This window comes from Vollenhovia emeryi, unplaced genomic scaffold (genome assembly GCF_000949405.1).
Source record: "Vollenhovia emeryi isolate VEMERY1.0 unplaced genomic scaffold, V.emery_V1.0 DF939239.1, whole genome shotgun sequence".
Classification (NCBI taxonomy): domain Eukaryota; kingdom Metazoa; phylum Arthropoda; class Insecta; order Hymenoptera; family Formicidae; genus Vollenhovia; species Vollenhovia emeryi.
Genome location: NW_011967127.1, coordinates 302,127 through 317,131, shown reverse-complemented (window position 1 = coordinate 317,131; position 15,005 = coordinate 302,127). Strand labels below are relative to the sequence as shown.

Genomic DNA, 15,005 nt, shown 5'->3' with positions numbered 1-15,005 from the left:
GATTTAAGTAACAAATAATTTTAATTGCGTTACAATAAATGGGGATATTATGTCGCAAAAGAATTTACAAGCACGTACCACCTTCATTTTTGATATCAGTGTTGTCGCCTGGATTGATCCTTGCGCTGGCGGGTCGTCCTGGCCTTTGTGAATCTGGCGCAGGAGTGGCGGCGATGTCACCGTCGCAACGTCGCTCCAAGGCGCACAATTCACCGAGGATTGCATCCAGGTCGACATCCTGAGAATCTGCAAAAATATCATTCACGTTACATATTTTGCATTTGAAAAGCAGATTAAAAAGTGCACGTTCGCTCTACACAACTACAAAGAGAGCGCTACATAAAAGTTTCAAGAATTTTCGACACTGAATAATTAAATCTGAAACATTTACAATTCAACATTTTATACGTTATTCGGAATAATGTGACACCTAAAGTCTCTTCAGTCTCTGTTCAGCTTCAATATATAATATTTTAAGAAAGTACTATTAAATCTGAGTTGTTTAGAAGCACAGAATACTGACGCGGGATACAACGTTGAGATATTTTATTTCTTGTTGTTCGTGATCGTCTTATCTCAAATGTGCATTATCGCTTGACGATTAATCAAAGACTCCGTCGCGATTTCCCAGGAAACGACGAAGGTAAAGTCGAGCGCCTCCACGGCGTCTGTCCTTATGCACACTCGTGTCATGTACACGTCATAATTACCACGTATCGCTATCAATACGTGATAGCACGCATACACGGACTCCTTGCAAGCAATTAGCGAAATTAGCAGTCGACCATTCAGCCCAGTATCTCACACGCGAATGTTCCAGTGTGCGCAGCACGTACGCTGCTCGAGAAAAAAAAGCCGACGAGTATGGTAATCGCATTTGTACCGAGCCTTTATCATCCGCATGATAATGTTAGATCGCCTGAGCTCTTTCCTCGCGAAAATTCTGATTACTAATTAACGACGGTGACTTGTACTGTAGGGAACAATTATACTTATCGATATAACGAAGGAAACAATGCGACTTAGATTTGCACGCAGTTACGGTGCCAATCCAGTTGTGTAAATATCAAGCTGTAAAATCATAAAATACTTGAAAAAAAGTATATAAAAGTCCGAAGGATTATTTTCCATTGAAACCGAAACGCACGTAGCCCGTACTTCGCGGAACGTTTCGTAATCCCGTTGGGTGTGAGTAGCAATATGAATTTGTACAATTCACGGTAGGCGTGACACGCCGTCGGGTCGCGAAAGAGCGAGCGAGGACACTGTCGGAGATGCCTCTCCTCCGCTTCGCTGATACCGCGAGCGAGTGTCAGGTCGCTGCGAAAAAGTGCGGCGCGACGCGATTAATTGATAACGTGCGAATTAGTGTCAAGACTGCTTTCATGACCAACGTGAAGTGGCGAGGCTGCGCCGAGCTTCTCGAGCTTATTAAGAAGAGCATACTGGAATCTTTGTGTAATTTTATAACGGTTACTCAGTCGAGACTACTCATGAAGGAAATTGACGTGATCCCGTAAGATCCAGGGTGTAAAATATTCAAAATGTTCGTCGTGAGAAAGCGCACTCTGCTGCACCATTAATAATATAAAATTACAGCGAAAATATTAAACTAAAGAAAGTTAAAATAAAACGAATTATATTGTATTTTTCATCGAATTGTCTATAAATTATTTTCTCTGTCTCTATAAGTGAATCTATAATTGAAATTGTCTATAAGTTTTTTATCTGCCTACGAATTTCGATAAATTAAACGATTTGAATATATTCAACATTGAAATCAACTTATTCTCTCGACTTGATTTCTTATTCTTTTTATTCCAATCCCTTAGTCATGGTATAGAGATATCAAACAATGGCAGTGACGCTTCTTGCTCTTTGACCGCGTACGTTCTATCGCGCCTCAATGGTTACCGGCGGATTGTACGGGCGCATGCAGTTTAGCGTGCAGTTTTCTGCAACTTTTCAGAACGCGTACCCGCGGGCCGACGACTCCGCGATCGTCGGCGAGTGACGTGCACCCCGTGGAATGCGAACGATATCGCCGCGCGAATCGTCACCGCGAAACCGCCGACGTCGACGTAGCGAATGCGAAAGAGAAGCCGAGGAATCTCGCGAATGTTTATCATGCAGATTCGCGCGCCCGTCGTCCGCCTCGAATTTCTCACGCGTTGCCCGCGGCGTCCGCGTTGTTCGCGACTGTAGAACCGCCGAGGGAACTTTGAATTAATTACGCCACGTAATTCCAGCTGATTTGCATTGCCTAGACGCATATTTGTCATGGACATAGACGTTTCTTGTTCCAACGTATCACACGTTAAAATTAATATCAGTTTAATCCGCTTGAATTTGCATCTTCGTGCAAGAACGACGCATGCAGCCGCCAGGGCTTAAAGTTCTATCAGATAATCTTTGGTCTTTTTGCATCGTAGACTTTTTGCATTCGGTGACGGTGAAGCTGGGATCGCGTCGTTATTGTGATACCAAGCTGCAAACGTGTCAGCTTTGGAGAATTAATAGGGTTTCACGGATGACATGCATACACGGGGAATCTCGCGGTGCGGCGTTCCTCGGACGAGGAGGCGATTGAATGAAAATGAAACCGGGGTGTGTGCAGCGTGTGCGTCGCACTTTCCACGAGGTGCGAGTTGCAAGTCGGCGACTACCGTTACGGCGAAACTACGCGTACGCATCGTGACTCCGTCGTGGCTCGCAAACACCTGAACGTGGGAAAACCTGACCGGCCATCCGCTTTCGAGGGACAACGTATGGACGGGAACGTGTGAGTCACGGCGCGACCATCTTCCAACGCGATCGCTTTCGATGGCGGAATTTACCGTGATGTAGGCGCACGAAATCCGCGGGCAAAAGAAGTTTTATCTGGCGTTCAACGTAAAGTTCAAGAGCCACAGACTTAAAAGGAAGACAAAAATGCAAAAGTACAAAAAGTTAAGCATTCTTCTTTCATAATGGAGCCAACTTTCCGTTACGGAGTGACTAATTTGAATTGATAATGGAGGACTTACGCAAATTTTTTACAACTAATCTACCGGAGTGTAAAGAGCGCGAAATTGTGTGTTAACTTCACAAACTAAGTTCGTCTCGGGAAAAATTTCCGTCTTGGCTTAATTGCCAAGGCCTCGCCATAGAAGGCGTACCGTCCTAGATAATCATAGATCACATTTTCAACTTGTGACTCGCGTATCAAATATACAAGGTAAAGATAATCATAATTGTTTTCTGAGCATGCGCCTATTATCAAGAATATTACTTTCTGCTTTTATATGAAATCAAGATTATTAATCACGAATACAAAGTAATAAAGGATATAAGAGCCAGGACAGGATGTTAGTGTCTAACTAATTTTAATTTTTAAATTTATTGCGAAAAATTTATCTCAGCCAGGGTTTGAACCTGGACCTCCCTCTCGCTAGGCGGGCGTCTCGTCAAGATTATTAATTTTTTTATGTCAATAAAATTGAAAATAATGAAACAATACCGTGCATATTGACAGACAAAATTTCAGAAACTTAAATGAAAAGAGTTTTAAATCATGTCTCCCGTAAATGCATTTTTCTGCTCTCTCAAAGGACATTGAACTTAGCGCACGGACTTTAGCTCGGCTACTTAAAACGCTCTGTAATCGTTTTCGCGGGGCGATAAGACGTACCTCTTGTCGTTCTCCCTCTTAGATTTATTTACACGGCGGTGAGATTTGTAGTGGCAGTTTGCACAAAAAGAACTACACATCCAGACAGTATCGATCTCCGTCTCTGCGATATGACAAGAGGGTAAAGAAAAATGGGAAATAAAGGATTGGGGAACGGCACAATGCCGGCTTTTACGACGAGTCTCGTGGCTGCGCCATTATCGGGAGGGGTCGTCGGAAAAAGATAAATGTTGGGTAAACACAGGAATGGTCATACGCAACGTATCTGTCAGAGTTACCTTATACTAATATACTTTCCATAGAGGAAGACAAATAAAATTGGAATAAACGTGTATTATGTAGCCTAATGGTTCATTTATTTGTACGAAAAACTCGATATATGTATACATATACATATATCCTAGAAAGAATTTCTACGAAATTTAGAGTTTGAAAAATTAATGAAAAACTCACGGAATAAATTAATTCGAAGTTTATTCATTCGTTCATTTCGAAGTTCTGGAAAATAAATTAACTATTAATTCCAAAGCTTTCGTACAAACTGTAGACTTTTCGAAATCCAATTCATTGTATAAGCTTAAAAAAAAGAGATTAACAGCTCCCAATTATGAAAAATACATTTTTAATTTAAAACCGCCTGTGGGATTAACGCGGCTTTGATTTAATCATGAAGAGCTTATATATCGCCATGGAAGTTAATTAAATACAATTTCGGTTGTTATTAAAAATTAAAAAGTTCTGTGCGTTATTGCGCCTAAACGTTTCTTTGTCGAAATCCGCTTAAAAGAAAATGGACAATTTCATGTAAAATTCATGTAAGCGTATTATTCAAATATCTCGATTACGTGCAAACAGTTGTAAAGGCTTACAAAATTAACGGAGTCGCGACGAGCAAAAAAGCAAGCCTGAAATTTTCTCATCGAAGCTGTTGTGTCTGCTGTAACATGAATCGTTACAAAAGGCAACTTTCCACTGGCTTTCTAAGTCAAAGTAAATTATCACATAGACGAATGCGTAAGTGTGACTCGGCTCGCCGCTAATTTACGAATTCTCGTCGTCGCGCGGCGCTAAATTACTGTAAATTTAGTCGAGCACATTGTCACGGCACATTGTTGAAAGCCGCGTTTTTCTTCGATCTTCACCGAGCTCTCTTACCGTTTATCGAGCGTCGTGTAATAAATTTTTACAATGCAAATGTTCAGGCGCTCTCAATCATCCTCCGTATAATGAAATAGATAACTCGGACATATGGATTGTTAAAATTCTCTCGCCATTACAATTAAGACAACTCGAGTCTTATCGACGCTGATACGATACGAAGCGTCATTAATTTTACTGTTATTATTAAATTCGCTAATTTCTTTGTCATCCTCGGAGGAATATTTCGCATTCTTGTTAGCTCCAATTATTAATCAATTTTTATTTTAACAAATGGATAACTAACAAGGACAAATAATGTTCATTTGTGTCAATGTTTTATCACTGCGGATGCGAGTTGAGGGGAACTTTTGGTATCTGTACCTTTGACTGTAAGGTAGCCCAGTATACTCTCGTTGCTACCGAAATGCCCGAGCATCTTCCACCCTGCCTGCCGAGCGGGGCGCCGATCCTCTCGAGTACAATCCCGTTCTCCGTGCGATCGTCAATTAGCATCGCACCCCGATGAGCCTCTCACCGGAGCGAGAGAGCATCGTCATCCGACCATCGCCGCGAGCGATCGCAACGTCCGCGTTTTGCATAATCACTTTTCCATTTAAGCGGGGAATCGACCTGCCGAATTATCACTTCACAATCGGGGACGAGTTGAGGTCGGTAAACTTGCGCAGCTACATTGAAATCTCCACCGCGAAATGTCGATCGTTCCGAGCGATCGAAGGCGGCTACTTTTAATCACTTTCCCACTATTGATAGGTGACTCCTGAATAAAATATCAATCGTTGAAAGTGAAGAAGTTACGTCGCGACGAGAAAGTCAGGTGGATTTTCACAGGACAAATACCTTCGCGTCATGTTTAATTGACGCCTGATCAAGTGTTAAGTCAATTTTCCTGTCCTATCTATGTTAAAACCATAATTACGACAGGAAAAATTCTTAATCAAAGTTAATTAACCCCCTGACATGATGTAATTAAGAAAATTAATCAAGTGAGAAACGAGAACGCCAAGTTTTAGGTCCGAGCAAGATGTAAGTAGCCCAATAATTTTAATTTAGTATGTAAATTCATTAAAAAAATTAAATAACGTTCAAAAAAGCTAACGAACCAGACACTGGTGTACGCGTTGAAAATATTTCTATTTATAAGAATAGTACAAACGTTTCGACCTATAATCAGGTCATTTTCAGTGCATTCTAGAATTTTTTAATATTGAATATTAATTATATTATCATAAAAAAGTAAAATTATCACTTTATCGAGTCATATCGCGAAGTTCGCGCGAGCCACAGAATGATATTCCCGTATCATTCGTGACTAAGTCCGTTTTTGCAGAATAGAATAAACTTGTAGAATTCACGATAAGCAAACGGCGCGACGTACAGAAAAAATTCACAGCGCACGGTGGTTTTGACCTCCCGGAGGTGCCGTCGGAGGGTTAATCCCTGGTCCCCGATCGGCCGGGCTCGCTATAATGCCACTGTCGACGAAGGGATACGAGCCACACGGTGAACACGATGCGCACATCGCGTGCGACGGCGCTAGACTAAAGGCCTTAAGGTGAATATACTCGCCTCTCGCCGCGAGTTTTCCGCGCGGACGCGCGTCGCGCCTGCGTGTGGGTGCCTCGTGCCTTTGTGTGCCGCGTACGTGCTGGCTTACGCACGTTGAAAAGGGTTGAAGTGCACCGGTTGACTTACGCAAACCTCTATTGACTATAAATAAAGCCCCCCTTCGAAACCGTGGCCGCGATTTCGCCGTTAAAAATGTTCCGACGATCTGGGGGCCTTATTCGTGAAAAATATAGCGCGCGACATTTTACGAATATCACATGAATATTGCACTTAATATTCCGGCAACGTTCGTGAGATATCGATACTTTTGGAGATTAAGGCCCGGGATCTGGGCGCTGGGTTTCGCAATTTCTCAGCCTCTCGAACGACGCACCGATATAATCGACGTCAAATTAACGCCTCTCGCATCGGCTGTCTCGTACGATAAAGGGTTGCCGATGACGTATGAGAACCTCTGTGAAAACTGCATGGAATCTCTGGAATCCCTTTGATCGCGGAGATCCTGTGCAGGATAGCGCGGGATGGATCATCGGGACCAGGGTGCTTGAATATCTTTACTAGGTTTATATTTATAAAAAAAAGTCCGCGCACGAATCGCGATCCAAATGATTACCGGAATATTTGCCCCTTGAAGCTGAATTTTGTTAGTTTAATTATTTCGCGAACGAGTTTTGCCATCAGTGCGACGGCCACCGAAGTTTATTCGCGTTAATTAACCACTTTAAGTATCGCATTTATGTCACGCGGTAGATGCGCGCGTACGATTATGTGTGCGAAAGGGTTGAACGCGCCATTGACTTACGCAAGCTTTTATGAACGCCATAAATAACACTGGTGTATCCCCCCGGGGTAATATAAACGTAATTTTATATAACAATGTTACGACGTTACACGTTGCACGCGTGTGTATATAAAATTAATATTTTAAACAATATTCTCGAAACCTATTCTCGGGGCATAATCGCGCGCATAATAAACTGTGTTGCACAAATTGGACCGTAAGCGAGCTTCGATTACGAAACATTGTTTAACGAGCTCAGCACAAATCGAGCATCGGGCCTAACGAGATATCACGGTAGCCGAGTACGTGGACCAGAGAGTTCGTATTGATTAAAGTCTGGAGCGCCAGAGTGACGATTTGATAAATGATGGAGACGACGTCGGGCATATGAAAGTGCGGCCTGGGCAAGTCCACTCCACGTGTGTGTGTGTGTGTGTGTCACCGAAATAGGGGAAACGTTTATCCGTTTAGGAGCCACGAATGACGCAGAGAAATAGTAAATTAACGTCGATATGTTAGGCGTCTGGAGAACGTAATCACGTCAGTCTTAAGCCCGTATCGGACTGCGGATTGAAATTGAGATTAGATTGAAATTTGACCAATCAAAGCAAAGTTTACTAATCTCAAGTTTAGTAACTTTTACTCCGAAAGCTAGTTTATGCAAGGCCGTAACTGTTGAATTATACCGGAATCGGTGGAAATTGTCCAGTCGCCGTTAAAAGTGAGGAGAACAGTTGATTGTAATTGGTTAATTTTTACCGACTCCGGCATAAGTTAACGGCCTTGCATAAACCAGCATTAATTGGTCAAATTTCAATCTAATCTCAATCTAATCTCAATTGCAATCCGTAATCTGATACGAGCTTTCAGCGGCGTCTACAGTGAGATCTTTAAGACGTAAGGTTTAGGAAAGCGACCTATCGCAATCGAATGAAAAGAATAATCGACTGCAATTGGTCATTTTCTTACGCCTTGAAGATCTCATTGTAGACGCCGCATTATATTCTGCGAGAGACACCAAAGGCGAAAAATCGGCGTGGATATCGTAGACACTTTTGTTGTTTATTCAACAACCCACTTCGTCGCGTCACATTATGTTATCGTGCCGAGACATCGTTACGCCGTTGAAACATCGCGATTTCGATCCGGCTGCAAGTCCCGCGGGGCGATGTAATAATGTCACTTTATAAATATGCATCGTTTCAGTTCCCCCGGACAGCTTTAATTTTCATCTTTCAGCACACGCTTAAACGCGTCGAAAAATCCTAATTTATGCGCAAAACAACGGCGGGCCGCGATCAGCTGATCATCCGACACGCCGTAATTAGTCGGGCGAAGCGAATCTCTCGGGGCGATCGGCTCGCTATTTACCGCGGGCGGGTTTCGCGCGATCCTTTTTCACTTTCCCCGCGATCGCGATCGCGAGCGAGGAAGGAAGGAAGGTTCGTTCACCCTGCCGATTATGCGAATACGCAAACGCGGCTCGATAACGCAGTAACCTAGATTAATCGCGCTGCATAAATCAGCCGAGCCGTCGCGACGCGACGCGCGGCCGCGCGCTTCTTCGGCGCGGCGAATATTTTCGCGCTGTTTTCGCAAACGCCTCTCCCGATAAGCTCGCGCATAAACGCCAGCCTAACTATATAAATCACGCTTTAACCTCCCCCCTGACCCGCGCGTGTGATGTAATACGATCGGCAGGTTCCGTCGGCGTCCGACGTATTAATTATAAACTGATCTTTACACCGTATACTTTCTCGAGGTAGAATTACGCTGCCCGTTTGATTCTTCGGATTATGCGTCTGTACTTTAAACGTAATCAAAGTGTTAAAAAGCAAGACCCGAGAGCTAGGCATTAAAAAGAGACACGTCAAACATTACATCGTTTATTCAAAAGTCACTTATGATCCCGAGTCGAAATTTTGGTACTATTTGGACATTTCTAAGGATAATTTACACCCACTTAGCTTATTTATACACCTACATGGACCAGCAATAACCTACTTTGATGACATTATATTTCTTTACTCTTCCCTTGAATCTTTAATTCTAAAAATTTACTTTAGCTCCTACTTAAAAGAACCTACTTTAATGCTAAATTGGCAAAAGTAGAAATTTCTGACACCATCAGTTTTAAAGTACCAGTAAATTTTGTACTTGCAATTCAACCTCTTTTACTGCCTCAGGTCCTACTGTATAATAGAATTAAAGGTTCAACATGGGGCCAAAATTTCGGCTCGGGATACCGACGTATCGTTTCAATATTTCTGAATGAAACGTATGTGTCCTGTTCTCCAATAAATGTACTCTGCACCTCGTGGGAAATACATGATGTTTCAACGTTGTCGGGCTTCAGCACGATTGTTAATTAAAATAGTTACGTTCCCCATCGAGCGTGATGACTAATAAACGTCCGCGCTCCTGAGAACATTTCTACAGAGTTCGATAAATGTAGTCGATCGGAAATTTCTCGTAATTTAACGTTTAAGATTATTATTGAGCAAAATTGTACCGGCGAAAGATCGGTTTCCCCTCAGCGAGGATGCCAGAAGGATGTAGTGGGGTGACTTCACGTTTCACCGTGCTGTGTGCAGTAACTTTTTGCTCGTAATCGATTGCACTGCGAACAAGCTGTTGCAGTCATTGCGCAACTTACTTTCGTTGCGAGCTTTCATCTCAGATTGCGATCTACGGGTAAATATCTCGCGAGAGATATTTCTACTTTCTGAAATTTATTATTAATTCCAAACTTTCAAACAAAGTTTCGTTCTGCTGTGAAAAATTTAATTGCGCGCGAATAAACCAGTTTCGAAAGGCCCTCGCGAAGCTACAAAGAAGAAAAGAGTGCGCGTCCTCCGACATTTAATTATTCCGCGACGCATCCGAAATCCATCAAAATCAGACCGGGACACTTTCGAGCGCCTCCTTCTCCGCAATTAAACGGGCGTAATTACTGAATTAATTATCCGGCGCGTCGGACGCGAATTTAATCGATCAAGCCCCGACGGGTCTCGATCGAGTTTTCTGGGCTGCGAAGAAAAAGTGGAATCGATTGATTAACGCTCGCGCGTATCACGCGAGAAAATGTAAGTACGAGTGTTAATGAAATTGCGGAGGATAAGGGGGGGGGATAACCTCCGCGTATCTTTTATTGGCAAAGAGTCCGATCGACGCGACATTCGTAGCTGTGCCTCGCGTTTAACCCGATTCCGACGGTGGCAGGAAACCGGTCGCCGCCGCGTCCGAACGAGATGACGGATAAAAGCGATTAACCACTCGCGCGCGCCGCACCGGTTCGTTTTCCGCTCAGGCTGTTTTCCACGCGGCGTGAAATCGGAAAAGTGCCGGACGCCGATGCACGCACTCGCCTGTGGCTAATACATATTTACGCACTCGGTAAGCCCCGCACTTTCTAGCGTGATAGCGGCCGCGCGAGCAGCGAATTATTGCCCCGAGACGCCCGGTAGAAAACGCAGCCGAAAGACTCGTGGAGAGATTCCACGAGGAGGCTGCCGTGCACTGAAACAAATGATCTCGCAACCGCGAACAACAATTTTCTAGGCGCGAAAAAAATAACTGAGACATATAAATGAAGAGTGCGAAATCGCATACGTTTTGCATTTGATCAATTTAAATGGCGGAACTTCTATCCGAGCTGTTGGCGAATGTTAGGAAGAAAGTCTTTCCCTGGCGCCCATTCATTATAACGTTTCATTGTGATGCATAAACAGTTACTTATTCCTTACAAAGATTGTTCTAGCTATGCTACCGAAATTCATGTTTATCCAATGTGAATGATTAATATTTAATCATGAAACCTAAACTTTCCAGAAGGCATTGCTAGAATGTAGCTGCTATAAATTTTGCAGGCTACAAACATTTTTCTAACGGATACAAAACATAGCAATAAATTGTTGTTGCGACACCTAGAAATTTACTTGCGTTAGTAAGACTTTGATTTAGTGTAAACTCGGCAATTTTACATCCTGCAATGTTGCAGTTTATACACTGATTTCGCTGAAACGAAGTACGAGAAGATTTACCGTATTCGATACAATTAATGTAACGATAACGCGTGTAATATTTTTATACCCTACAATTAATATTCTAATAAATTTTTCGCGAATAATTGGTCGACTTTGCATTTTTCCTCTTTTTTTTCGTATGTGTGTTTGTGTGTGTGTAAAACGCCCGCGGTGAGATTTTTGTTCGTTCCTAATTGGCAGTTGATACATCGCGCGAAACGAACGACACTGGCAATGGACCTCGCGTGTCGTAATTACCGCGGCAATTTGTCCGAGCTGCCGGCGGGCAGATTGATTTCCGTCAATGTCGATGACGGTTCAATCGGCGTTCATGTGTCAGCAGCGTTTGTGACTCTATGAAGACAATCCCGTCCGCGCCGATGGTTTCTACGTTAACTGCTTACCCGCACTCATTCCATAATGCAAACCTTTGCATTTCTATGCGCAAAATGATATCGTAAAAATACATCCATTTACAATCTGACGTGGCTGATCACGAAGTACCTGCGGTTTAATGAACTTTCGTTTAACAATACACGTTTAACATCATTCCAACTCACGTCAGCTTGTAGCAGAACGCGCAATAGATTTCCACGCCATCGAGCCGCATAAAAATGGAAGATGTGAAAAAATAATAAACGGAAAGAGGGAACCCAAGGTCGAAATACGATTGCGTGTCCGAACGAGCTTTATTTAATTAACTAATGAGCCTCGCCCTTCGTGACGTGACTTGGCTTTGGTTCGGCAGATGCACCCTCCGCACTTGCGTGTCAAGTTTCGTCGGGAGACACGTGGATGCGCCGGAATGGAAAATCACCAGTTAAACATGAAAGTATTATGGTAATTGAACCGTTTGCATCTTTAACCCGCGGTCCTAGAGCATCGCAATCTAAAGAAATATTAATAGATGATAACATTTCTTCACTCGATACAGTAAAAGCTTATCACATTATTAATTTATCGTTGCTCTTTGAATCATTCCTTTTATTATTTATAATATCGAAGAGTTAAGAAATCTTAAGACGAAGTTGAATTCATATACATGGAAAGATGAAATAAAACGTCAATGCCGAACTACTTATTGTTAGTTTCAGCGAGAATATCGCGAGGTCTTAATAATTAAAGAGATTATCGCGATAATGTGTGTCGAATCGCCAGTAAGAGAAGGAATGTAATTAGACTAAACGTCAAATAACAATCTCACAATTAGAATTGCTGCCGCGCGACGCGCGGCTGAAGGCGCAGTTGTGCAAAAGCACACTGCAATCGTTAGACCCGCGCCGTGCGACTGCCAATCGTAATGGCAATCGTTTGATCTGTCGCAATAGTGGTCTAATCTACCGTAAGCATTTTTCACAATACGTTATTGCTCTACCCGATAGAAAGATAGCGGAGACATTAAGCAGAAATATAAAATACACCCTCGTGTCCTGTTCTTAAGAAAGGTAGTTATTAAGAGGAGAACATGAATGTATTTTATTATTTTCACAACTTACTTCCGCTAGGAGTATCTCGGAGTAAATCTGCGCCGTAAGTTATGTCGTCCTGCCGTTTCCTCGATCTCTATCTCAGGCGAAAGGGCGTTCTCGGATTAGAAGAAACAATTTCACGGAGAGAATATATTAAAGCGTTCAAAGGGAGCCTTTTCTCCCTTGGTAACGAATATTGCGGAGACGCGGCACCGAAACGAAGAGTGAATTCAACGGGCATTCGAGGAGGAGCCGCACCACGACAGCTCGAGCCGCGGCGAAAAGGGGCATTAGCGTAGATGTCAAATGGAGGAAACGCGAAACATCACCGTAACATTCGCAGTCCCGAGAAAATCGACGGCGCCGCCGGAGACGCTGCATTTTCTCGCGTGCTTAATAAAATTTTGACAAGCGTAGATAACGTACTGTTGAATTAAGCAAGAACGTGTTGAAAGAGGTGTATTGTTGTTTTTTTTTTCAACGAGAATTTCTGAGTCCTTATTAAATGAGGCAAAGGAAATTGTCGATCAAGTTTATGAACTACGAAACAAAGTGGCCGGCGAAGATTTTCTTTAAGTTTTCGTGTTTTCGAAACTGAGTAATTTCATTGAATCTGCTATGCTATAAAATTTTACTTGAGCATTCGACTCAATTAGATATAATTTGCATATTTCATTCTCAAATTATCTTTGATATTTATTAATTCGTTTGCGTTTTATTGCTTGAGAATGAAAGAACGCGACAAAGCCCACGTCTTTTCTCTTCCTCCTGAATCCCAAATCTCGCGCGAACAATCGTTCCGCGCTCATCGTTCCGCTTCTCAGTGGAATAATCTCAGCTGTTCTTTAATTAAATAGTAACTATAGAACCGTTTCGTAAAATATGGATCTTTATTTTGCATATCTCAACCGATATACGCTAAAGCGAGATTCAGGTAACCGCTTGCAAATACTTAAATATCTCTCAACGAAAATAGCGGAAGAAGTGGCACGGTGAAGTCATCAAGGCGTCATACAAAGGAAAGAACGAAAGAAGAGAAGACGGGAAGTCTCGGTGAATATTCAGTGAGCCGCACAAGGAAGCGGATGACGCGGGGGTGGCTTAAAGAGAGATGACATTAAATGGGGACATTAGTAGGAATGTCAATCACCTATAATCTTCATCATGCCCATCCTGAGTCTTATGAATTTACTTATGACTTGTTTAGGCTCCTTTCATTACATATCAACGTTTTCTGTCAGTCTACAATTATCAGCTATTGCGGACGAAATATTTCGCTATAAATTTTAGGGTATTCTATCATCGCTCGACACAAGAAGCATAAAATTTATATAATTATAAAATTATGTGCATACAAAATTAATTTGGAGACTTGTGTGTTGGGACACTGAAGAATCGACTGTTTAATTCATTAATAGATCCTGTACCTGCAATCTTAAATTAATTTATTGTAATATTCTATTACGTTACGAATTAAATATATATTAAAACTTTTACAAGTAGCGAGTAATAAAAAGTATTACATGTAAAAATTAGTTTCGTCAAACGCCTCTAGCAGTATCGTGCTCAATCGACGAGAATTATCATCGCGTTGTCCTACTCTCGAATGAATGGAGGCGTTTGACGGTCCGATATGATGATTTATGGGCGAGCGAGGAGGATTGATGCGTCCGTCGACATTGATCCCGTTAACAACAACGGTCACTGCTATCCTACGTATTCCTGCAAATCGGCAGGAGCCGTTAAAATGGCATCCGGCCTGCGCTCACACGGCCGTACGAGACGAAACGATCGTTTCAATGGCGATCGCGAGCGACGTATAAAATTACGGAGCACCGAGACAGAATCTTCGCGGAATAATCAGGCGGACAAAATGGTGAGCTAGTAGGTGAAGGTGCTTATTAGAGATCTATAATTTCAGCATGAATTTCAAATGGCCGTGCCACAGACGACGAGGGAAATTGCGAGGAAGCGCGCTCCTTTGCATTCTTAAAAAGAGAAGGAGAGTTCAATTAAAATTCGCTGTTTTACTAATTTTGTTACATTCAGCAGAAACGTTAAGATGCCAAGCAAGTGAAACGACTATAACGAAAATATCTTATGACGATGACAATAAACGTAAAGAATACGTGGGGATGCGATGAAAAAAAGAACATTGCGCGAACAAGAGATTTTAATGAATGAATTAACTAACTTACTTAACCGACACACTTTGCCTGCTTTTACAATCAGGGACTGCTATCTCATTATCTTCGCATAATTCAAGATGGTCGTTTCCTATTCCTGTCTCATTCTGGATCTCATTCTTCTTTATTTTTTCGTCGGTGATGCAC

At 42.4% G+C, this 15,005-nt stretch overlaps 1 protein-coding gene across 7 annotated transcripts in view; it reads right to left on the bottom strand.

The window, feature by feature from the left end:
- LOC105560183 (amyloid beta A4 precursor protein-binding family B member 1-interacting protein) overlaps positions 1-15,005 on the bottom strand; it is a 130,470-nt gene that overhangs the window by 7,093 nt on the left and 108,372 nt on the right. For 6 of the 7 annotated variants that reach the window (XM_012009066.1, XM_012009067.1, XM_012009062.1 and 3 more), the window contains one exon: positions 79-246. In XM_012009066.1, the coding sequence (XP_011864456.1) occupies positions 79-246 (168 nt within the window). The remainder of the gene's footprint in view (positions 1-78; positions 247-15,005) is intronic. The other variant, XM_012009063.1, reaches the window with a different exon arrangement.